This window comes from Balaenoptera physalus (assembly GCF_965194825.1).
Source record: "Balaenoptera physalus genome assembly, chromosome: 15".
Classification (NCBI taxonomy): Eukaryota; Metazoa; Chordata; class Mammalia; order Artiodactyla; family Balaenopteridae; genus Balaenoptera; species Balaenoptera physalus.
This window is the reverse complement of record NC_138894.1, coordinates 39120504-39147311: the sequence shown is the minus strand read 5'-3', so window position 1 is coordinate 39147311 and position 26808 is coordinate 39120504. Positions and strand designations below refer to the sequence as shown.

Here is a 26808-nt window from a genome sequence, read left to right as displayed (position 1 = left end):
CCTCTTCCCCATCTCTCCGCTGAAGCGCAGCTCATGTTTTGTATTCCTTGTGACCTCATCGTGTCACCCACCTAAAGGAAGCTACTCTGTCTTCTGAAGCCGAACCATATTTTGGCTTAGCTACTTGTTGTATCTGTCAGCAAACTTTTTTTTAATTGAGATATAATTGACGTATAACATTATATTAGTCTCAGGTGTACAACATAATGATTCAATATTTGTATATATTGCGAAATGATCACCACAATAAATCTAGTTAACATCCATCACCACACGTAGTTATAATTTTTTTCATATGATAAGAACTTTTAAGATTTACTCTTAGAAACTTCCAAATCATGCTGTACATTACATCCCCATGACTTATTTATTTTATACCTGGAAGTTTGTACCTTTTGACCATCTCACCCATCTCACGCACCCCACCCCACCCATTTCACGCACCCCACCCCCGGCCCCTGCCCCTGGCAACTACCAGTCTGTTCTCTGTATCTATGAGTTGTGTTTTTTTTCTTTTTTAGATTCCACATATAAGTGAGATTATACGGTATTTGTCTTTCACTGTCTGACTTATTTTACTTAGCATAATGCCGTCAAGGTCTATCCAAGTTGTCACAAATGACAAGATTTCCACTTTTTATGGCTAAATAGTATTCCATTCTACATATATATGCCCTATTTTCTTTACCCATTCATCTATAGATGGACACTTAGGTTGCTTCCCTGTCTTGGCTATTGTAAACAATGCTGAGTCAGCAAACTTTTCCCATGAATATGGCTTCTCTCTCAAACTAGACTTAGACCTGAAGCTCCCCGAATATCAGTCGAATACCTTCTCATTCCCCCTCAGGGATGCCTGGTCTATGGTAAGAACTCACCCTCTATTTGCTCACTGCTTGACTCCACTGGACGTACAGGATCAGAGACTAGTGGTATTCAGGCAGAAGACCTTGAGTTCACTCTAGCGGATTTTACAGCTCAAGATGAGTTTATATTTCAAAACATTACTGCTTTTCTAGTGTCTCCCAGGACTTGGTTGATGGTCTGTAGGAAGCACTGAATATGAAATTATAAACCTGCCTCACTCCTCTTAATCCAGTGACTTCCTTTTTACAGATGAGAAGCCCTTCACTGTGGAAGATACTTATTTGCTGTGTCCAGCGCCTATCTTAAAGGAAGTTGGCATGTAAGTTTCCACCAGCAACTAAACCCCACAGCCAGGGAGGAGAAAGGAGGTAGAGGGAACAAAAGGAGGAGAAAGAGTCTCTCTTCATTGTCATTATGGAGGCTTTCTCTAGACTCATCCACATAATGATAATGTCGCCGATGCTTTGCAGTGAGCCAGACACCAGGGTAAACGTTTCACAAAGGGTCCCTCCCTTTATCCTCCCAAGAGCCCCATGAACCAGACACACACCATCCCAATTTTACAGATGTGAAATCTGTAGCTGAGAGAATTTAAGTAGCTTGCCCGAAGGTCAGACAGCAGTAAGTGGAAGAGTATGGGTTCAAAACCAGGTCTGTCTGGCTTAATCACAGCTACATTTCTAGAAAGCTCTCATGCTTCTCGAAGCACTCTCATATCGTAACCTCACCCTGTCATCATAATTGCCCTTCTAGATGATGATATCCTTTCTTAGAGATAAAGAAACTCAGAAAGGAAGCTCAAAAAGAATAAGTGGGTCCACGACTGGTTCAAGACCCCACGTTCAGACCCCTCTGAGGCCACGTTCAGTGTTCCTTCCTCAGCGTCTCTCCAGAGCACCATGTATTCGGCCAGGCGGCCCGAGGTTCCCTGAACTAATTTATGGAGAAAATCTTGCGATGGGGCAGTTATAGTAAATGCTGGTGAGATGAGATCAAAATATTCAAGAGGAGGGAGAGAATTAGCACCCTGAGCAAGAAAAGAAATATGCGGGGAAACAGAGAGGCAATGTTTGTTAAAGAACACAAACTAGCCTCTCTGTAAACACATCTATAATAGGCTGAAGATAGAATGGAGGTTTTAAGGAAAAATGCTAAACTTGCTCATCTGAATTCTGCTTTCAATCATTTGTTCAAATTACAAAGCTTCCAACCCTGGTTGCCTAACGTCAGCCTGTGATACCACGGATTCCACAAACTAGCCCCGTGTCCATGCTGCAGAATGCAAGCTTGTGCTTCAGTGAGCATCTTATAGATGGGAGGAAATAGAAGGCAAATTCGTTCATTTACTGCTGTACCTCTGTGAGTTGGCTGGGTAGCAACAAAACCACGGCCATCAGAATCTGATCACTGAGAGTCCAGATAACAATACAGTTTCTAGCTTGACCAGTTTATCTCCCACTGATTTGAACCATTTTTTAAGAATACTTCTTCGTACCACAGTGTGACAAGTAAGTTAAATGGGAGCAGGCTCTGCCCATTCAATGCAATTCTCCACAATGTAAGAAGGGCTGGATACGCTGCCTTGATACACCAGCCAGGTGTATCCCGACATCTCTCTAGAATGTTAGAGGTGGGTGGGCCCTGGAGACCATCCTCCACATTTTACAAATGAGATAGCTCAGGCCCCCAGAGGAAGAGACTACAGTCCCAAGGGTAGTTCAGAGCAGAGCCCTTGGGGGACCTGTGTGTCTGGCTCTCGGCCCCTTACTCCTTGCCCACATGCTGAGTATCCTTGGTTCCCGTGTCATTGCAGGAAAGCCGCGCTTCAGGTCAGCATGAACGACGGCCTCTCCTTCATCTCCAGTTCTGTCATCATCACCACCACACACTGTGTAAGTCATCACCTTTCCCTTTACTGAGAGCTTCATTGGCATTACCATCTCCCTGGCAAGTTTTTTTTTTACCAGTTCTGCCTTCTGTTCACTGAGCTTTGACCCTGGCACTGCTAGGCCAGCCGTGGGCTGCATCGGGGGCTGTACACGTATCAAGAGTGTATCAGGAATACCTGTGCTTCCCCGGGTTCCTCATTTCTGTTACTGAGGGTGAGACCTGGACACACTTTCACAACCAGATGGCAAGGTGGGACCAGGGTCTGTGCAGTATTGAGCAGGGATGCCTGGATGGACTGGGTCTGGGAGAAAATTCATAGAAAAAAATTGGACGGTATATATAGGAAACACATCTTAGGGAGTTTTTCCTCTAAAAGGAAGCAGGAAAATGGGGCAATAACTGAAGGGAGAAGTGGAGTATAAAGAGAGGCTTTTATTTAGAATGGAAGAAATTGCAGCTTGTTGATATGATTGTGGAAATAATCCAGGAGAAAATGGAAAATTCATGAAGTAGGAAAGAAGCAGGGAGGGGCCCTATGACATAGGGGTTGTGAGGCAGAGTGTGGACTGTATCCTTTTCCAGCTCCTCAGATGCCCCGTCTCTGGATCCTTCGTGGCACGTAGCATTCACCTCTGACTACACATAAGATCACCTGGAGAGCTTTTAAAAAATATGGTTGCCCTGACCTCATGCCAGACCAGTTGAAACAAAGTCTCTGGAGTGGGCCTCAGCTTTGGTGAATTCATGGCCCCCTTGGGAGGGTCTTTTGTGCAGCTATGGCTGGGAACCCTTCAGCCCGTGTAGTGGCTCCCACGGTCAGTGATTTGGAGCCCAGCCCGTCAGAGGGCAGTCGGGGCTTGGTTAGCTCATATACAGATCTCAACCCCTAATATGAACATTTCTGAAAGAATCTTTCTCTGAATATTCAGTTTCTATAACCAAATGCACTTTTCCCATGAGCTCACTCTAGAGACAAATGTGTTTTGGCCTGATGGTCAGCTTAGGCAGATCCCTTGGTCACTTCCTGGCTGGCCTTTGGAGGGCATGTCGTTAGAACCCCTCAGTGACTGGGGTCTGTGTCCTTAACACCATCCAGGTGGATGAGAGAGAACAGGCAGGCCCTGGAGCCAGACAAGGGAAAAATGAGTTGTCTCACAAAGGAGCAGGAGGCCAGGCCTCACAATGGACAGCACACCTTCCCAGCTCCCCTGCCTTCCCCTACACACACACACACACACACACACACACACACACACACTTTCCATCCTATGTTAGGAACCAACCAGTTTTCTTGAAAGCAGGGTAAGCCAGTGCAATGGGTACAGACAATGGAAAAGTTTTACTGGACCAACGTAAGAGACTAGGGTTGTCACAGAGACATGTCACCACTGAGAAATGTCTGTGTCTCAGGCATGCCTCAGTGGAATGTCAAATCTGGAGACCAAATATGAAAACTGGATTCAAGACCAGTGAAATTTCTCCAAGCATGCCCTGCCTGATTCTTTTAGAAATTGACCCTTTTGGAAACTGCCAACCTGCAGGAAATGATTAAAATACCCCAAATCTAATAACTCCATTCCAGATTCCTCCCTGCTTTTGAATGATCCAACAGTTTGGGCCTGTATTTCTCATTATATCTGACCAGACCAGAGAAACAGCTATGCCCCGAGGCCGCGAGGGCAGGGAGGTGGGAAGGGGAAATATCTTGGGGCCAAGCCTGTGGTGTGACCGAAGCAGGACTACAAATTTAAGTTCTGGACCTCTAAGCCAAGAAGAAAGGGTGTCCTCACTAATGTACCCCAAAAGGAAAAGAACTCCTGGTAAAGTCCCTCTTGTGTCTTCCCAGCTCACTCCAACCTGCACTTATGTCTCCCATCTCCTTCGTCTGAGAGCAAGTCACTAAGTTTTCTGCTCGACTGACCCTTGACTGGCACCACCTCATAACGTCTTCTGCGTTATTGCCCTGTCGCTTGAGAATGCTGCATGTCTACAACAAAATTATAAGCACCCTAAGATTTGAGATCCAGGTCCATTCACTCATTTATTCAACAAGTATTCACTGATTACGCACCATGTGCCGGAAAGGCACTGCCCTTGGTGCTCGGGATACATCAGGACACAACAGACAAAAATCTCTTATCTCGCAGGGATGCGGGGAGAGAAGGCAGACAGTGAACAATGGACGTAACAAATGAATCGCACACTATGTTAAGAAATAATATAGGCTGTAGGAAAAATAGAGCAGAGTAAGAGGTACTGCTTGAGTGAGTGAGTTCAAATTTTAAATAGAGATACATTGAGAAGGTGGCATTTGAATAGAGACTTTGAAGTCAACTGTGAGGCACCTGGGGAAAGAACACGCCAAACGCTGAGCCCCAGTGCTCAGAGCACACAAACCAGGGTCGCCTGGTGTGTACAAGGAAGAAAGTGGTCGGTCACTGGAAGAGAGCGAGTGAGGCGTGCAGTAGGCGGTGAGGTTATGGGGATGGAGAGTGGAGGGTCTTGTGAGAACTTCAGCTTTTGCAGAGGCACAACGCAATCTGACTTACACTTGAAAGATCACTCGACTGCTGGAACAGCCCGTGGAAAGACAAGGATGGAAGGACCATGACTAGTTGGGAGGGTTATGGCAATATTTCAGGCAAAAGTGATGATGGTGGCTTGACTCAGAAGGGAGCAGTGGCAATGAGAGAAGAGGTCAGAGTCAGATGTGTCTTAAAGGCAAAGCTAACCTATTTCCCAAGTATTAGACATAGGGCTTGAGAGGAGAGGAATCAAGGATGGCCCCAAGGTGCAGCCACTATGGAAAATAGTATGGAGATCCTGTAAAGAACTAAAAATAGAGTCGCCATATGATCCAGCAATCCCACTCCTGGGTGTATACCCAGGTATATACCTGGAGAAAACCATACTTCGAAAAGATACATGCAGCCCACATGTTCATAGCAGCACTATTTACAATAGTCAAGACATGGAAGCAACCTAAACCTAAATGTCCATCGAGAGATGAATGGATAAAGATGTGAGATAGATATATATATATATATATATATACATATATATATATATATATGTATATATATATATATGCAATGGAATATTACTCATCTGTAAAAAGAACAAAGTAATACCATTTGCAGCAACATGGATGGACCTAGAGATTATCATACTAAGTGAAGGAAGTCAGAAAGAAAAAGACAAATACCATATGATATCACTTATATGTGGAATCTAAAATATGGTACAAATGAATTTACTTACAAAACAGAAACAGACTCACAGACATAGAAAACAAATTTATGGTTACCAAAGGGGAAAGGGGGTGGGAGGGGTAAATTAGGAGTTTGGGATTAGCAGGTACAAACTACTGTATATAAAATAGATAAATAACAAGGTCCTACTGTATAGCATAGGGAACTAAATTCAATATCCTATAATAAATCATAATGGAAAAGCATATGAAAAAGAAGATATATATATATATATATGATACTGAATCACTGTGCTGTACACCAGAAACTAATACAATATTGTAAATCAACTATACTTTAATAAAAAATTAAAAAAAAATAATGACCCCAAGGGCTTTGGCCTAAGTAATTGAAAGGATGGAGTTGCCCTCAGTTGACAGGAAGAAGACTGAAAGGGGAGAAGATTGAGGCAGAGGGGGAATTGGAAGATCAGTTTTGCTATCGACCAGTTATGCGAACTTGACCAAGTTATTTAGCTCCTAGGTGCCTCAATTTCCTAATCTGTAAAGTTAGAAAAATAATAATTTACATCTCTTAACAGTATTGTGAGTATTAAATGAAATGATTATGTAAAGTGCTTGGCAGAAGGCCTGGCCAGTAGTAAGTGCTCTATAAATGTTAATTGGTATTATAGTGGAAGCTTAGTCAAAATTACTGACCTAATTGGAGATTCTTCCCAGAGAGTCGGCTCCCGCCTTCAGAGTCCCTTATAACAAAAGGACTTTTCTGACACAAGATATATTCCTATGAGTACGTGTTTGTCACTCGACCAAGCCCAGGTGATTGAAAGGGGGCAGACAAGCCAAAATCATCCAGAGAAGAGGACCTATATTCAAATATTCAATCCCAATCCCCAACAGGTCCTACACAGAAGCTCAAATTAAAAAGACTAAAGCCACCACTGGGCAAAATAGAGATGCAGGTGGGGTGTGTGGTAATCCAGAATATGCAGTAAGGTCTTGGACTTGCCTTTGTTTCTTGGGCAGCTGGTTTGGAGGACAAGGTTTTTAGATCAAAAACTATCCCCTGGGCCTGAGTAAAGGGTTAGACTTGTCAGTACCAGTCTCAGCCTGCCCAGTCCATCACCTGGAACCAAAAATAATTTTAAAATATGTAGTGGAGCCTCTTTTTTTCTTGCTTTATTTGGTGCCCATTTGGACAACCATGTCACAAGTTTTCAAGACCTGCAATGAATAACTGTTGCCTCTGCCAGGAGCAGAAATTCCATGAAGTTTTACAGGAAAGAGATTTTTCCATCCAAGAGCTAAAAGATTCCTATACTAATGGTAAACTTTGTTGAGCTCCATGACTATAGAAAATGGTCAAACATCCAAAGCCCTCTCTTCCCGGCATATTAAACACATCCCACCTCTAGAGTCTTCACTGGCCTCCTTTTTCTTCTCCAACTCTGGCAATAGGTGGAGAAAGTCACTAATATGGCGCTGCTCTAAGGGAAATAGAAAAAAGAAGTTTGTCCTTTTGAGAACAAAGCAAGTAAATGTAGGACCTTAAGGAACTTTTCATGAAAGGTTGTCTTCTTCTGGATAAGTACCTTAAAATTCTATAATTTCATTCAACAAGTATTTCTCAACCCCCTCCCGTGTCTCCAGTGCTCCATTTACATTTTACAAGTCGCCGTCCCTAAGGAGCTTAAAATCCAGCTTGGGAAATGAGTCCAACAAGCACATGAAAGAGTATGTAGCAAAGACCAAGATTGCGGAAGCCAGGTGTATAAATGCTATAGGATTTCAGAGAGGAGAAGAAGGGGTGAATCCAGGAAGAGTCACAAGGGCTTCGTGGAGGCAATAAAACCCAACTGGTGATTTGAAAAAAATGATAATAACAGGTAAGAAGTGGGAAGGGGCCCTCCCCTAAAGAGAAACCAACCTGAGCAAGGTCTAGATATGGCTATGACCCTAGTTTGTTCATGGTCCTTCCCAGGAACCATGATTGTTTTCTTCCTTTCCTCTCATTTTGTATCAGTTTCTGGTGCCTTCTAATTGGGGGCCATTTCTCAGGTTGGCAACTACTCTCCTAGGATGTACACTCCACACCCTTGATCACCTGGTGTGTAGCAGTGAGGCCCAGCTGATGCTCCTCCCTATTAACTGTGATAGGATTCGATTTGTGTTGGTTTCCAGGCTGGAGAATCACAATCTTTAAAGAAAGAAAAGAGACCTGAAGTTAGACGTTGAATCTAAAATCAACACTAACTCAGTGGAGAGCCTCTCTTTCCTCCTGATTTATATGCATACCAGCCTGACTACAAACAGTAACAAGGTTGAGTAAATTTGAGAGGACCCACGGCAAGTCCTATTCAGAGAAATTCTTTTTGAATGAAAATAAAAATGCAACAAACTCAGTCCTAAGGCATCAAAACAAGAACAACTGCTCTGTGATTGCAGTATAATGGAAGAATTAAGAATATAGGATGTTGAGTCAAAAATCCTAATTTCAAATCCTAGCCCTTCCACTTTCTAGAATGGTCTCAGGCAAGTTAACCTGAGCCTGTCTCAGAGGCTGTCCTGCACGGCTGTTGTAAAGATTAAAAAGGGCCTTGAGGTACATGGTAGTCTGTCAAAGAATGACAGCTGTGTATTAGTTTACTGACGTTCTCTTTCCTTGCCAAGTAAAAATCTAATGGACTGTCTCATTACAAGGTTTGCTGTTCATTATAAACAGGCTATTTTCCCCTGATTAAGAAGTATGCTTCCTTCTGAGTCCATGATAAGCCTGTATTTTAGAAACAGGCTGGGAAAAACTTTGAAGATGTTGGTTGCATGATAGTGAGGGAAAACAGCACCAGTAAATTAGATCTGGTGGTAAGTCAAACTGGGTTAGGCTGCAGTTTCTTCACTATTTTTTTTGTATAGTTGATTTATAATATTGTGTTAGTTCAAGCGTACAGCAAAGTGATGTAGTTATATATATATATATTCTTTTTCGGATTCTTTTCCATTATAGGTTATTACAAGATATTGAATATAGTTCCCTGTGCTCTACAGTAAATCCTTGTTGCTATACAGTAAATCCTTGTCTATTTTATAAACAGAGGTGTGTATCTGTTAATCTTCACTATTTTTGAAAAAAAAAAAAACTTTTCTCAGTAAATGGATCTAGGAGTAACATAAGGAGAATATTTAGACTATTTAGAAGAATGAATCAAAACAAGTACTTACTAAAGTTGATGCATTATTACCACATAGAAAATTTCTATTATTATTTAAAATATTCTATCACGGCCAGCATGTTTGGACTTATTTTGTCAAAGGAGGTACCTTTTCATGCAGATGAGATCTGCAACCTCAGAAGGGATTTTTCTGACAGACTGAATCCTCCAGTGTCCCCTGAAATAACCATGACTCACTGGGGTTTTGGAGTATGGTTTGACTTCTGTGAGGATTAACATGGTGCCAACTTGTTTCCAGTGGCGTTTTAAGCCACTTTATCCTTCAGATTTCATGAATTGAGACTATTCTTTTCCCAAACTAGTGGTATTTTTCTATCGAGAAAGAGAGAGAAAAAACGTGTGTGTGTGTGTGTGTGTGTGTGTGTGTGTGTATGACTGTGTATGTGTGTGTGTATGTGTATGTGTGTGTATGTGTGTGTATGTGTGTGTGTGTATGTGTGGGGGAGGTGGGGGAGAGAGAGGGAGAGAGGGCACTATCTCCACAATGCACAGGATGCCTCCCTCCACCTCCGCCACTACAAAGAACTATCCAAAATGTCAATATTGCCAAGGCTGAGAAACCCTACAGAATCAGAATTTCATAGGGAAGAGCCCACAACTCTGCATTTTAGTAAACTTGCCAGGTAAATCTTAAACACACAAGACTCTTATCATTATACTTACCTGACATTAATTGTCCTCCAAAGTTTAAAAAATAAAGTCATTAAAACCTATTTAAGAAAAATCATTCACTCTCTAATCCCATTCATTTAAGAATCCCAAGATTTTAAAGTCAGAACCCTCTCTTTTATGTTTCTTCTTTTGGACGCTATCTTCTGGTATAAAAATAGGAATTTGCCTGAAAGAATGATTTTAGCCAAAAATGACCAGTCTGGGGACCACTTTGTGTTGCCAAAGACTGCAAAACTTTCTCTCCAAATGCCCCTCTCCCATGTTCCAGGTTGTCTCTGGGTTTCCTCCTCTCAAACTAAGGCCTGCCGGACCAGACTTGCTGCTCTTTGTTTCAGGAAGACAGAGCCCAGCTAACATCAGTATTGTCTGTAACACGTCATGCCTCCCAGTGTCTCGCGAGAAAGTGGGCCTCCAGCTGCCACACAGAGATAGGTTATACATTTGGAAACAACTGGAGACTTAGAGAAAAGAAAGCACAGATGTTGGAAAGAGCCATTGTCTCACAGAAAACAAATTTATGGTTACCAAAGGGGAAAGAGAGGTGGGGGAGGGACAAATTAGGAGGTTGGGATTAACATGTACTCACTACTGTATATAAAATAGATAACCAACAAGGACCTACTGTAGCACAGGGAACTAAACTCAAGATGTTGTAATGACCTATAAGGGAAAAGACTCTGAAAAGGAATGTATATATATACACATACATATATATATATATATATATATATATATATATATATATATATATATATATATATAGCTGAATCACTGTGCTGTACACCTAAAACTTCCACAAAATTGTAAATCAACTATACTTCAATTTAAAATTATTTTAATTAAAAAAATAAAAATAATTTTTTTTTATTTAAAAAGTTTTTAAAAATAAAAAAAAGAGCCATTCTCTCTCATGCACAGTGTAGCCCATACACTCCTAGAGGAAAAACAGACTGTCTCATTCACTATTGCAACCCAGCACCTGGCATAATGCCTGCACATAGTCATTACTCAGTAGATAGCTGGTGATTGAATGAGTGAATGAATGGACTCAATCAAGGGTCACACTGAGCCCATGATTGTGCCTGCTAGTAGGAGAGGAAGGGAGCCAGAATGAGGTAGGATTAGAATAGGGGCACCCAGCTGGTCAGAGGGTAGGCCTCCAAAGAGGATGACCACCAATCCAATATGCATATCCAAGGAACATGGGGAGCTTGAGCATGAATTAAGAGGACCACATCTGCCAGATGAGAGACCACAACCAGTGAACCAGGCAGGGCAAAAGTCATAGGCCTCTTTAGAGCAGTGCTAACTCCACAAGAGCAGACCTGGAGAAGGGGGTCTAGAAAGAGCCCACTCAACTGGATCAAGATTCAGGACAGGCGCTGGCCCCTGAGAGTCTACAGCACAAGGCTGGAAGGCAAGCAGAAACATAGAGACTGATATGGAACCTAAGTAACTACATTTGCTAAAAGTCCAAGGAACACAAAGATATAGTACATGAGAAACAGACAAGTACTCCAAGGATTTGCAATTTAACATGATAAGTTCTTTAATGGAGAAACGAACAACGCCTAGTGATACCAGGAGGCGGAGTGTCTGGGGAATCAAAGAAGGATTCACAAGAGAGATAATAACTGAACTGGGCCAGGAAGAAAGAGTAGGGATTTACTCAGGGTATGGCCTGGGTAAAGGCGTGTTTGGGGCCAGTGGGGCTGTGATTGGTTGGGGTGGGGTATTAGGAGAGAAAGCAGAGACAAAACAATTGGGACCAGTTGGAAAGCCTTCCTTAGCTGCTATATTTTGGAGTTGCTTTAATATTTAATTTAAGTATAATACAGGATGCAGTTTTGATGTTGAATTCCAGTATCTCCTCATTCAGGAAATAAACATCTTTCATCTTCAAAAAAAGAACCTAGATAACTAGAGAAAAGCTGTGACATGGGGAACAGTGGCATGCCCTGAGTTCACCCTGGAATACCAGAAACTTAGGCTATGGCAGCTCAAATAATCTGGATGCCGCCAGCCAAGGCTGAGGTTGCACAGACAGCCTTGATCATGGCTAGCTCAGAAGGGAATGTGCTAGAGCCCACAGATGAGTGCTACAGTGGCTGCAGCTAAGAGGCTTCGGACAGAGGGCAGGGACCACCTTCCAACACTGTCTACAGAGTTCTGTTCTAGGCGACTTCCTGGGGGTCCATTTTCTAAGTCAGTTCAATTCTGTTACTAATTGCTTTGAAGTAACTTAGGAAAATGCAAATCCAGCCTAGGTTTATAGTCATATAAGTATCTAGGTAAACAGACAGTTGGCATGACTGCCCTTGCCAAAATTTCTTGAATTTCACCAGCCTAGTAGGGAATGAATCCAGTAGCCTGTGCTGAGTGGCAATCTCGCCTTCCAACATAATAAAAAATGATTGCTCACTCTTCAGAGAAAGTAAAAATCAGAGAAGACTTCTTTCTTCTATTTCTTTTCCAAGGTAAACAAAATAGTCCATCAATCAAAATAGGTAGCTATCTTTGGAGTAGCTAATTCATACCAGCAGCTATAAGCATGTGGGCCTCTTCATTAAGGAAAGAAGCATAGAGAAGCAGTTGCTGGTTGTAAACGGGGCCAAAGATGAAGACTAACGTGTATTGAAATAGCACTGTGGGCAAAGTGATAGGGACTCAAAAAAGAACAGCCTTGCTTGCCCTCCAGAAGCCTACAACGTAGTTACCGAGGCAGAATACATACTCCAAGAGGTAAATATATATATTTGGGAGTGCAAAAGGCAAATATCACAGGGCACCCAGAAATTCTTCGTCTATTCCAAAGACTCGTGAGCCTCCACCCAGGCCTGTGCATAAGTAAATTGACACAAGCACTACACACTTTGGGGAGAGTCCACTTAATGGGCTTAGTGGGTTACTTCTAAGTTATGCTAAGAAGGCATTCACCTCTTCCTGCAAAAGGGAGCTGGACAGATCATTTTAGAAATTCAAGGATAACATGTAGGCAGCTCATTATTTACTCAGCCCCAAAACTCTGTCCCTTAAGACAAAAACTCTGTCTTTCCCCCAAACTGTTTCTCAATTACAGGAAACAACCCTTGGAGAAGACAAGTCCCTTCCAAACAACCAGTGGAGAAGGGCAGGACCAGGGCCCACACCCTGACATTCCCTATAGATTTCTTCACCCTAACATCATTCCACTTCCTGTCCAACTCACTCTCACACCCATCTCTCTCCTTCCTCATTCAACCACCGTCTCTTCACAGACGGTGAAGAATTCTTATCCCGGAAGAATAAGGGGAGACTGGATTGGAGGCAAAATAGGAGACTGACCTTGCAGAGAGTTTGAATGACAGAAAATGGAGCCTGGGCTATGGGAAGTCATTCAAAGGAAGCACAAAGCAATATTTTTCGAAGACATTGGGATCAGATCAATGTGGCAAAAATCCCAACCCTTAAATAGCTGGCAGAGGTCCTAGTACACAGTAGATACCCAATTTTAGTTTCCTTGCGCTGATGTTATAGGCTCTCTAAGAATCAGTGCAGTGATACGGTTCCCAAAGAGACTCTGACTTCTGGTTGAATTAACAGAAGTATGGTATCTGAGACTAAGGAAGTGATGGAACCTTTCAACTTGGTGAAGGTAAAATCTCCTTTCAAGTATGATATTAAATAGTAAGGACACTTCAAAGGAAAACCTTGAAAAACTGAATATGTGAAAAAAGATTACCAAATATGGTAGATCAGATAGAAGAATAGAATTGAGACTCTTTAGCCTGAAGACATGACGAAAGACTTGATGGCCATTTTTATTTGAAGGGCTGTCCTGAGGTGCATCTGCTTTTATTACACAATAAAATACAACATCTACACAGATCTAAATAAAAATAAATAATAAATAATATAAAGTAATAAATATACAATAAAAATAAAATAATAATAATAAATCTGAAAATACAGTATCTATACAGAGCTAAGGAGTAGAATAGGCTGTTAGACAGTTTGTGTTTCAGTTTTTTAAAAGGTCCTTCTAATTGGATGCTACAAACAGGTGGAAATGAGCTCCCTGTTGTATTCAAGTTGTACTCAAGTCCAGGCAACTAGACAAGTTGGCAGAATTACATAAAGGCCATTCATGCATCAGATAGGCAATTGGACTGGAAAAGCTTTCAGACTCCTTCCAACACTGAGAGTCTGAAACTCTAGAACTAAAAGTAAGCTAGTGAAAGAGTAAGGAAAACATTAGCAGTCCTATACAGTGTAACAAATGAGTTTGGCTTTTATATTTTGAAAATAAATATGAGAGCCTCTTGTTGGTGACACTGGAGACTGCAGTTCAAACTAGCCAACACCCCCCTAATACAAATGAGATTATATTTCAGACTAAAGTGAACTTAAAGCTCCTCCCAAGAACAATTTGTGTTCAAATAACCTCAAACACACCCTCTCATTTACAGGCAATTGATACACTAGTCACAAATCATTCTCATCTATTTATTAGGTAGTCTCAGTAGAGCCATACATAATTCAAGGTCTTTTTTTATGATATCCTAGTATTTTTTTATTATTATTAACAAGATGACCTGTGGTTTCTTGTACAGTCATTAGAAAGGAGGGCAAAAGACCACAGGAATATCAGAATGCCAAACTCAGATGTCATGCTGTTTATGAACTGAAATAAAAATAGTTTGGCAGCACCTCTATTTTGATAACGCTTGTATGCATAAAAACCTTTTCAAATATGTTTTGGAGGATTGAGCTGATTTGTTTTTCTTGGATATTTGAGGAATTGGCTTTCAATACTTTTATCTCAAAGCATTTTAAAGGATATTTGCCCTAAGTTTGAAATTTCCTTGTTTTGAGAGTAAATGAGGGGATAAAAAGGATTTTTCTGAATCTGTGCTTCAGGAAGCTCTGAGATAAGCACGTAATAAGATGGTAATATTTATTTTTAGAAATAAAAGTTAAACCCAAATACTAATCCATAACCAAGATAAATATAAAGGACCAAACTCAGCAGTTAAAAAACACAAGCTTGATAGACTGGATGCTCAGATATCAAGCAATCAAGCTTCTTTGAATATAAAATAAGAATTCCCAGTCTCTGAATAAGAAACTGAGAGAAAATACATGCCCTCAGTATACGAGCTTTAGTGAAATGACCAGTATGTGCATTTATGCCTGCTCTTGGGTCATTGGGGCTATTCCAAAGGGTTGAGTCTTTGGGGTTGAGCATTCTGGATTCACAAATCCAGTCGTGCAAGGCACAATTGCAGGAAGACGTGCACAGTTTAAAGAGGATCCAAAAGTGTGTGCGTGTGGAGAGAAAGAGAAAAGGGTGGAGGTGCTGGGGCAGGAAGAGAGGGAGGACAGATTAATAATTTGGGAAATACAACCATATCGCAGAGAAAGCCTGAGAGCATCTTCTGTCTGCCAACCCTAAAATAATGCCAGCTCTTTAAATGATCCAAATTTGGCAAAAATCAGTGAACTAGGCTATCACAGAACTGGAGGAGACAGCAACCAAACCCAGGCCACATTGTCTTGGTTGGGAGACTACAGTCAACAGTGCACCAAATCACAAGCCCTCTCCGGGTCCTTACACATGTCTTCTGATCAGGATATTATTGGGGATGTGATTTACATTGTTTGCACTCCCAAAGAGCAGACAAACTCTTTCCTCTGCTCCCTACAGAATGACAAGGTCCCACCAGGGTATGTGAGCGCCATTCCTTTTGCAAAACAGCCAATTTCTCACCTGTTCATTAGGGCAGCAAGGAGATTCAAAGGTCAGTGATTTAATTTACAGCTCCCCAAAATAAGAGTCTGTGCCACAAGCAATACGTAACTAGCATTCCTTTGTTGTAACTGTGGTTGCTAGAACAGATGTTAGTTTAGCCAGTGCCCAAAGCAGTGGGCTTAATATTTTGTTTCATTTATTTAAAAAATTAAAAAGCACTTGAATAATTGGCAACTAAAATATTCCTGGGTTTCTTTTACGTACCGTCCAGCATCGGGAAAACTGCTTCATTTGCAGGCCAAGGAAGCATGAAAGGTACAGCTAAGGCAATTTTATTTTATCTGCATTGCCCAAATTCATGGACTTAGAAGAGGTAGCTTAAAAGCTCAAGGCTTTAAAGATTGTATGTAAAAGATGCAGACTCACCGAAATAAATATCTGCCAAAGGCTGTTCATGATAGAGTCCAATCTGGCAACCTCGGTTGACCTTTAGCTGCCGGCCTTAAAATTCGTGAATGCAAATTTTAGATCCCTAACAGATTAAAATATTTGATGATGAGCCAGTATTTGTATTCCATAATTCCTCGCTCTAAATAAAGGTATGTTCATCCTTACTCTGTGCCTTTGATCAAATTTCACTTTTCTCCTGGAATGCCCTCTCCTCTCCACCTACCCAAATTTCACCATGGCTACAAGGCCTGCCAAGTGCTGCCTGGACCTGCCCCAGGTTGCCTCACTGATCTTGGCAAGCCTCCTGAATTCCCTCTGCTCTAAGCTCAAGCACTGTGGTTTATAACATCATTTAGAGATTAACTGCACATAATGCGTGCTGCTCTTTGAGCAAACTCTGTGAATCAGTCCTGACTTTCTAACTGGATGGTGATAACATCTTCCAGGATTGTAGGCTGACTTTGTTCATCTTTCTGTGTCTCCTACTGATGATCATGTGTCAGAAACTCAGTAGAAAATGATTTTTTGGTTTCCTGATACCCTATTATGCAGGTTAGAGACATTGTTTTAAGGACTAGATCATCACGGTCACCAGTAGTAAGCGTCTATCTCTGGACAGTGCCACCCAATCATAAACATGGCTTCCACCTTTCCAAGTCCATAATCTAAAGCAACAGCTAACAGTATAGAGACGGTATGCCTGCTTACAGATAATAGATAATAATGATGCTAACATATGAAGTATGATCAATAAGACCAATTGAGCATATGCATTAAATAAATAGTTACATTAAAGGCAAGTAGACAAGTCCCTGTAGCTAATGGAACAAAAAACGAAAAAGAGAAATTAGTCTTTCGCTTCCAATGTCATAGTATTTGAACATTACTGAGTAACTTTCTCTGTAATCCTATTTCAACAGCCCACTCACAGGAACTAAGGCATTCTGAGTACTTATGAGTTACATCTTGTCTGCATTATTCTCTAAAAACTGGTTTTGATTAACAAGCTCTATGCATTTTATGGAAAGGAAAGTGCTGAATGAATCCAAGACCTACTTATTATCACCCTCACCATTGCGAGTGACTTGAAATGTCTCTACTGGGTCAGGGTGACAAGAGGATGCTGGAAAATCTTGATACAGAGTGTCCTGCCATGATAAGGACCTCAAAGCTTGAGTGTGTAGGAGTGTGGCGTCAATCTTCCCCTTCACTGCGTACTAATGATGGCTTATCTAAGTCCTTCTGGTATTATTTTTATAAGGCAAAAAATAATAAGATGTATAGCAAACTAGAATTGACACATCCAAATTATTACTGCTCCTTCAAAATATTTACCTTGGAAAGCTGTATACTTAAGAACGCTGTCAAAATTTCAGCTATCTTCTGCACTCCTGCTGTGAAATTGCCGTGACTTTGAAGGCACAGTATTTGAATATCCTCAGTCGGGGAATTAGGGAAACATCATCATCATTTGATATCAAAACAACTCCAAAAGTTGTGGGAACCAGGTCTGGTGAATGGTGGGTTATCAAGCTGGGAACCTCACTGATAAAAAACAAAGCATCACTTAGAAGATATCAGATTTACTTTCTGTGGCCTATAAATTGGTTTCAGAAACACTTCCAAGGGAGGTGTTTCAGAATTCCTTTGAGCACTGGTTGAATCATTGGAGAGTCTCCAGCATCCAAAGCCACCAGTTTGGAGGGAATTAGATTCATTTGGGTGTGGGAGTGCTACTATATTCACTACATGTACAACCTCATTACGTTATAGCCCTGCTTTTGAAAAAGACTTCCACAAGGGCTTAGGTAATTCTCACCTAATATGTCTTCTATACTGCCTACTTCGTGGGTTAAGGAATCCAGTATCCTCAGTGCCTATCACTTTTATTGCCATTTCTAGCCCAGATTACCTCTCAGGTAGCAAGAATAAATCATCATATTTGATTATGTTTTACCCTCATTAATGTTTGATCAACTTTAATGGAAGCTATTAAATTTACCATTGGAAAACTCACTTGGATTTCCCTTTCCTTGACATTGTGATGGCAACCTGAGGGCCTGTGGTTTCCCAAATATGTAACCTGGGACCACCTACCAACACCATAGCTCAGTCACAGTTGCAAGAGGTTGTTCACAGGAATCAAATTTATTTACCTGAGCCAAGTCTGGACACATCACCAAGAACATGGCTTGGGCATAGAAGCAAGGGAAGAATGGAAAGGAAAGTCACAGTTATTGAAGGAGGACTGGGCCAGGATCTTTACGTACCTGATCCTATGTAAAAGCAGATCAATCCTGGGAAGTAGGAGTTATCTCAATTTCATATATGTTGAGAAAAGGAAGTTTAAGAGAGAGGTTGGGTAAGTTGCCTAAAGTCCACATATCAATTAGTGGAAGAATTAGGACTTAAATTTAAATTTTACTGAGTCCAGAAATTGAGTTATTTGTAGTGAGGTGGATGGACCTAGAGACTGTCATACAGAGTGAAGTAAGTCAGAAAGAGAAAAACAAATACCGTATGCTAACACATATATATGGAATCTAAAAAAAAAAAAAAAAAAGGTTCTGAAGAACCTAGGAGCAGGATGGGAATAAAGTCGCAGACCTACTAGAGAATGGACTCGAGGACACGGGGAGGGGGAAGGGTAAGCTGGGACGAAGTGAGAGAGTGGCATGGACATATACACACTACCAAATGTGAAATAGATAGCTAGTGGGAAGCAGCCGCATAGCACAGGGAGATCAGCTCGGTGCTTTGTGACCACCTAGAGGGGTGGGATAGGGAGGGTGGGAGGGAGATGCAAGAGGAAGGAGATATGGGGATATATGTATACGTATAGCTGATTCACTTTGTTATAAAACAGAAACTAACACAGCACTGTAAAGCAATTATACTCCAATAAAGATGTTAAAAAACAAAAACAAAAACAAAAAATTTTACTGAGTCCAAAACCCAAGCTCTTTGCAGCGAGGCTGGTGAGCTATTTCCAGTGACGGGACCATGGAGGGGGTGGTGAGCAGCCTGGGGCAACATTGGCGCCTGTGCCATTTCTGCCCCCCACGAGCTGTGGAAGGCGTTAATCTGCCAAACTGTCATTTCCCTCAGTCTAATAAATACTTGAGGGACAAGTCCTTTTATGTTTGAAACATTGTATTACATCTCAAAGTCACAAAGATGAGTAAAGTCAAATATATGTCCTCCAGGGGCTTATAGTTCAGTGCGAGACACATAATGATATAATATCTATAATATACAGGAGAGGCTAAGATAGAGATATAAGATAAAATGAGAGCCCAAACTCAGAGCTCAGTGGTAACATTTGCTTGTCTGTGTTCCCCACGCAACTACAAGGTGTATGATTAGAGAGACTGTGTCCATCTTTACGCCATTGCTTGTAGAGGGCCTGGCACATAGTAGGTGTTCAATAAACATGTAAGGTATAAATGCACCGGGTGGTGCCTGAGCTAAGACTTGAAAGATGAAAAACAGTTGCCCAAGCAATGAAAGGAAGAAAGGGTGTTTCAGGGAGAAGAACATGAGAGAGCAGTGAGGTGTATACAGGGAACTTACATGTGGTTGAGTTTCGTCCAAGCACAAAGTGTAAGGAAGGAGGTGGTGAGAGAGAAGGTTGGAGAAAAGAGAGGCTTAGTTGTGAAGGGCCTTGAGCTAAGGACTCTTGGACTGAGGGATCCATAAATGGATTCTGGGGATTTGATGGACCCCCTCCTCCAAAATTATAATCAAAATTCGTGAGCTTGTGTATAAGCGTGAATGTGTACTTTTCTGAGGAAGGGATGTGTCACTTTCATCAAATTCTCCAGTATTAAGCACTCTGGACAATGAAGAGATGTTGAAGAGTTCATGGGTGGGCAGAGCTGTCATAATAACATTTTAGGTCGATGACTCTAGACGCAGTGGTAGAGGATGGAATTTGGCTAACAAGGATGGTGGTGGAGGAACCAGTGAAGTGATAACTACAACTGGCCAGAAAAAAAAAATTCTAAACCTAATCAAGTATTGGAGAAGGAGTAGGCAAGGGCAGATTCAAGAAGTCCTTAGGTGGTCAAAGGAGCAGATGTGCTGATAGGAAGGTGTGACCCTCAGGTAGGGGAGAGAGGGAGAAAAAGAAAACTGAGATGGACTTCCAGATCTCCCACTTGGATTGATAGGTCGTACCATTGAATGAGGGGAAGAGAACGAACAGTTTCGAAGGGGAAAACAGTGGGTTCAGTTGGAACTGTTGAGTTTGCCGTGTCAGTAGGACCTACCAGACAGTGGAATAACCCTGACTATGACCCTGAAGCATAAGGAGAGATCTAGGCTAGAGATAAAGAGTTGAGTCATCAATATCTAGATGAGAGTTCAAACTGTGAAAGGAAAGGAGACAGCCCATGTTTAGAAAGTTTTAGAAAGAGTTTTAGAAAGAAAAACAGCAAGGGACCAAGAATGCATCCATGGGTCTTACAACATGGTTAGCATATTGAATGCCACCGAATTGTATACAACAAATGGTTAAAATGACAAATGTTATGTGTATATATATTTTACCATAATTTTTTAAAGGGAGAGAAAAGTAGACCCTCAGGCACAATAAAAAGTATATACCTTTCTTTAAAAAATAGATCCATGTGGCATGCTGACATTTAAGGGACTGCATACAAGGAAAAGCCCATGAGGAGGTGGGCAAGGAATAATCAGAGAGAGGAGGAAGGAGGCTGAGGAGAACACTGCCACAGATGCCAGGGCAATAGAATTCCAAGAAAATGCAGGGTGGGATGGGCGGAGAAGTTAGATAATGGCTAAAGTTACTTCCAGAAATAACAGTCAAAATATATAAGCTCTGGGAGAGAGAGAGAGAATTTTGGTCTCTGGGCTTGCCCATCCAGAACTTCTCAGCAGCAATAAAATGACTTAAATTTCATCTTTCGAAATAAAACTTGCCTGTACTCTGCCAGTTTTGTCTGGGCAGGAAACAGAGCTCATACCAGCTGCTGAGGATGGTTCGAAATTCCACTTCAGAGCACTGGAATGTGACACCTCCCAAGTGGCAGCCTCTGCCCAGGGAGGGAGCAAAGCTGCCTGGAGTGGAGGGTGAGGGGGTGCAGCAGGGGGTCCAGAGCCCTCCAGCCTCCCTGGGAGGAACTGACACTCCTCTGCCTGCTCTCAGGTTCTCCCATCTGAGCAGGAAAAGTCAGCATGTCCCTGGTCCCTTAATCTCTGTCTGCACATCTCCCTCTCACCCAGATGGCCTCTTGGGTATTTAGAACAAGCAAGTGGCTATGAGATCACAAGGTCATGGACCAGAACTGCCCCTAGTGGAAGGACCTCTTTCCCTTGAGTGCTTTTCGACAGCGCCTCAAAGACAATCTCACTCAATACCAGAGAAAGAGGGACAAGGCCATGGATGGAGGCAGGAGAGGAAGAGGGACCACTGGGCAGCCTCACGTCATAGCAAAGACTCCTCGTCGTGTCCTGGAGTGCCCTGCGGTATCATCAGTTACCAACTGAAACCAGGGAAACAACCTTGCCGGCTTCTAAAAATATCTAATGGACCATCAGCTGTTTTCCTGTCATATTTTTGGCAGGATTTGGCTAATAGCCCTTCAATGTGGCAGAGTAAACCTGCTAATTCATTCTTCAGGTTAAATGTTCAAAAGAGAGCCTCATCTAACCATATGAAAGAATCTGAGTATCTTCAGTAACTCAGTGGTGGCGCTCAGAATCCACAAAACCTAGCCTAGATCCTAGAGCTGCAGCAAACCCACCACCGATCAGGGAGGGCTCTCCTTAGCCCTTTGTTAGCAATTCCCGTACACTGTTTTCAAAATGTAATTGTTACAATTACCAGGGTCCATCCTGGGGGAAGTTAAGATAAGAGATATTGGAGGGATCACTGTCCTGGGGGCAATAAAACATGTGAACAAATAGAAATGAGACCCTCAAACCATGTACGGAAACCTCAGTATTGCCTTTGTTGTTGTGGACTGGAGACTAAGGCTGAGTGTGGCAGCAAATGGGCTGGAAACTGAAGCCCAGGATGAAATAGCTTTGCCAGCCTCGTCGCGGGCATGGGGCCTGTCCGGGGAAGACGCACAGCCAGGGGCAGAGTTACGGGAATGCTGTGCTCTGGCCTTGTTTACTGAATGAGTAAAGGGGAAGAAAGGCCTGGAGTTTTACACACAGCGCCCTCAACGTGGAAGGATACACAGGAGTGGGGAAGGATTCTCCCTCCTTAACTTGGTTAAGATGGTTTTCCAGGCAGAACTGAAGACACTTCATTGGCTACATAATAACCCCATATGCCTGAGCTACAAGGAAGAATCCCAGTTCAAACCCAGCTTGGAGATGGGGGATTCCACCAAGTTTCTTTAACTTGAGCTTCCCCCAGTTTCCCATCATTGCTCTCAATTTGACCCTCCTCCCTTTACCCTGGCCAGCAAGCAGCTAAGGCCTATACAGAAGTCTCTGAAGCCAAGGGGAACAACAGGCAGGGGCCCACTGGGGGCATTCCCCCCATTGTGGGGACAGTTTTTTTTTTTTTTTCCTTTTCTTTCTGTTTTTTTAAAGATAAAATGTTCAGAGCCAAAAAAAAAAAAAAAAAAAAAAACCAAGACAGGAAGCAGCAGCGATGCCTGATTCTCTGTTGCCCAGAGGCCTCCCTCTCTCCTGTCACACAAGATCCCTCACCCCCCTGCCGTGCGTCAGAAATCCAAAATCACTAGAAACCTAACCATGTGAGAGATGCTTTCATTATTCACGTTTCCAAATCTATACTCTTGAAAACAATGCCTCCTCATCTTAAAAGATGCCCTCATTTGGTGAGCCAGGGACAAAGGCATTTTAAAAAGCCATGATGCAGGGATTTGCCTTGCAAGCCAGGCAGCCTTCAGGGAAATTGATCCTAACAAGGAATGACCAGAGGAAGGAGCGGCCCAAGCATCCTGCCCTCGTGTTTAATATTCTGTGTCTGCATGTTCCACCCCAGGCCTCTGTGAGCATCTTACACCTCAGCATTCATAGGAAAAGAGTCGGTCTCTCATGCAGCTGCCTTATGTTTAGTCTTTCAAGTATAGATATTTCTTAAGTGAATTTTTTATAAATCTGACATTAGAGTGTAATGATGAAGTAGAAAGGGGGCAAGGTTCTAAAATCAGACTGTGAAGGTTCAATTCCCAGTTTTGCAACATTAAAATTGAGGACATATAAATATGTCCATAAGTGGTACGGGAAGGGTCTGAATAAGTTACATACCTTCGCTGAGTCTCCTTGTTCCTTACCTTCAAAAAGGGGATAACAGTTCCTGCAACAAGACTGCTTTAACAAGTCTCGTTTAATTAAATGAGCTCATGCATAGGTAGCACTTTGCATAGTGCCAGGAATGTAGATAGCACGCAATAACAGTCGCTATCGTTAGTAAAATTAGTACAAAGACATCCGTGAAAATGCAAGAGTTTCAGAAGGAGTGACCCTGTAAAATGTCATCCTAAAAGACTGGGAGGAACTGCAGGAGCCTTCCACCTGGGCCTTCGATCTCCAGTCTTCCCCTCCTCAGGTCCATACTCTATGCATTGAAAGCATTTACTTCCCAAGAAACAAGTCCAAACACAGTGCCCCCAGGTTGAAGCCACTCAGGCTCAAGATAGAAGCCATGCCCCTCAGCTTGGGCTCCAACAGTGGGGACCCTGCCTCCTTCACCCCTACACCATGCACTTTGTGTTTGCTTTCTGTGCAGGAATGCCAAGCTCTCCTTCGCCCTGAGGGCGAGGATCCAGTGTCACCTCCTCTGTGATGTGCTAGTTCCAGACACTTAGTTCTTAGTGCTTGCTGAGGGCAGTAACCTGCTGGTTGAACTTGTAGGCTGTGGAACCAAATGGCCCAACTTTGTTAAAAATGTAGTTTATTGAAATATAGTTGATTTACAATGTTAATTTCTGCTATACAGCAAAGTGATTCAGTTATACACATATATACATTCTTTTTCATATTCTTCTCCATTATGGTTTATCACAGGATATTGACTATAGTTCCCTGTGCTATATAGTAGGACCTTATTGTTTATCCATTCTCTATATAATAGTTTGCGTCTGCTAATCCTAAACTCCCAATCCATCCCTCCCTCCCCCTTGGCAACCACAAGTCTGTTCTCTGTCTGTGAGTCTGTTTCTGTTTCGTAGATAGGTTCATTTGTGCCATATTTTAGATTCCACATGTAAGTGATATCATATGGTATTTGTCTTTCTCTGTCTGACTTACTTTGCTTAGTATGATAATCTCTAGGTCCATCTATGTTGCTGCAAATGTCATTATTTCATTCTTTATTATGGCTGAATAGTATCCCATTGTATATATGTACCATATCTTCTTTATCCATTCATCTGTCAGTGGACATTTAGGTTGCTTCCATGTCTTACCAAATGGCCCAGCTTTAAATTCTGGTTTCTCCCTGTGACCTTGGGCAAGCTGCTTCTTCTGTCCTTACCTCAGTATTTTTATCTGTAAGATAGGAAAAAAACAATATTATTGAATTCATAAGGTTGTTAATATTAAGTGAACTAACATATGGAAAGCATGTTAGTACATATTTAGAAAGGACAGTCCCTGGCACATAGTAAGTGTTCAGTAAATATGAGCTATACTGATAACAAGTATTATTATCATCACTATCATTATTACTATTGTACCAGAATGTAAGCTTTAAGACTCGAGAGGCTGTTTGCTTTTTTCATTGCCTGGCACATAAGAGGTGCTGCATGAAACTCACAGATATAGAGAACAAACTAGTGGTTACCAGTGGCGGGCGGGAGGTTGTGGCGGGGGGTGGGCAACAGAGGGGTAGGGGGAGCGGGAGGTGCAAACTGTTGGGTGTAAGATAGACTCAAGGATGTACTGTACACCACGGGGAATAGAGCTCATATTTTGTTATAACTGCAAATGGAAAGTAACCTTTAAAATTGTATTAAAATTTTTTTAATTTTTTAAATAAAATAAAAACTATCCAAAAATAAATTAGCTAATTAAAGGTGCTGCATGTACAGCTGTTGAATAACACACAGGCCCCTGACTGTGGGTAACGGTTGATACATATCCCTCAGCAGACCATGAGCACCTTGGTTCTGTCTAATCCATCCTTACCGCTGAGGTCTGCTCCGTGGGCACTGGACGGACCCTCAGTAAACGTTTGCTGAAGGAATCCATGAATGAGCCTCCTCCGAGGTTGCATGCACATGTTACCCACTTGTAGAACATTAGCTTCATGTCTAAGTTTGTCAAAAATTCATGCCCTTTGTCTGACGGTGACTCTTTTGCACTGGGTGTTTGTATATAACGGTGCTGGAAGATCTTGAAAACCAGGCAGTGCACTGGGGGGCTTTACTGGGGGCTGCATCCAGAGCAAGGGTCAGTCCCTCCAAGAGCCCTGCCCCACTGCGTTTCCACTCCCCCAGCGTCCCCACTGCACCTTGTCCCTGCTGAGCCCCACGCTGTCCTCCTTCGCTACGGAAGGGAGGACGGGGAAGAGGCAGACCAAGCCTGGTCAGAGATAGGCCGGATGAAGCTTTGTCTGAATTCAGGAAATCTCCTTCCAGAGCTGAAGCTTCCTCTCTCCCCTTGTGGTCCCGGTCCTCCACCCCCACCACCCCCCCACTTCACAGGAAAACTGCTTCTTTTTTCCAAAAGGAATTAAAATAATTTTCCCCACAATATATCAGCCTTTCTGCTTCAGTTCCTCTCTCTAGAGTGAAAATAAAATCAGGAGAGGGGAGATTGCATATAATGGGAATAAATGCAGTCTGTAGTCTTTACTAAATTATAACTTAATACTGAAAGACCACTGTTTTATAAGCCTTGCAGTAACCAAACCTCTTATTATTCTGACTGCAAACAGATTTATGGTCTGAAATGGCCACCATGTTTGCTGGCCATGAGGAAACAAAGGGAGGATGAGTTACAGCTCAGCGTCTGACATGATAGCTTCCATCCCACTTGTCCGGCCATGTCTGCTTACATCTTATAGCTCATTTTCTCCTCACATCAATGCAATGAGGCAGGTGAGGTTCAGTATCTCCATTTTATGGGCATGGAACGTAGAGACTGAAAGATCAAGAGGGCTGTCCTTGACTAACAGTAGGGTTGGAGAACACACGGGATTTCTTTGTCTCTTCGAGGAGAACATCACTCTCTGCCGTAGCTCATGCATAAACGTTGTGGGTCCGGGAGCATCCTCTGGCTGCTGTGCCCTCTCCCCACCCACTGCCCAGCCCTGCGTCTGCACCTGTGAGGTGCAGCTCCCTCGGGGACAATCTGGCATTCCCAAGCCTTGGCTTGGTGGGAGCCGAGTGTTTAGTTCCCTGGCTTTTGGGTCAAAGACATTCCAGGGAGTAAAAGCTGCCTTTAAACAGCTTCCAGTAGCCCCCACTGGGCACTCGGAGTAGGGGTGAGTCACGCCCCAGCTCTGCCATTAACCTGCTGTGTAGCCTCGGACAGGCCATCCAACCTCCCCCTCTGTAAATGGTTGGGGAGAGGGCAGCTTTGAAAGTCTGATCATGCTGTGGACAGTCTCCCATGAAGACACATGCTCTGAAGATCATGAGTGTTGTTTCGGGAGGGTCACACCTTCCATCCACTTGAGCCCATCTGTGTACCCCATACGTCCACTGATCCTGGGTGAGAACCCCAGGGCCACGTGAGCCCTGATACCATAGGGAGGAGCCCCAAGTGCAGAGTTTTAAAATACAACTTCAATAGTTTATTTTCTC

General features: G+C 42.5%; 1 protein-coding gene across 3 annotated transcripts in view; it reads left to right on the top strand.

The window, feature by feature from the left end:
- Positions 1-26808, top strand: part of ANTXR1 (ANTXR cell adhesion molecule 1) — a 244310-nt gene that overhangs the window by 114821 nt on the left and 102681 nt on the right. The window contains exons 11-13 of one of the 3 annotated variants that reach the window (XM_082426038.1): positions 1117-1186; positions 2681-2757; positions 14440-22597. In XM_082426038.1, coding sequence (XP_082282164.1) covers positions 1117-1186; positions 2681-2757; positions 14440-14537 — 245 coding nt within the window. In that variant the 3' untranslated portion in view covers positions 14538-22597. Of the gene's footprint in view, positions 1-1116; positions 1187-2680; positions 2760-4603; positions 5767-14439; positions 22598-26808 lie in introns of those variants that run through there. The other 2 variants (XM_082426037.1, XM_082426036.1) reach the window with 2 other exon arrangements.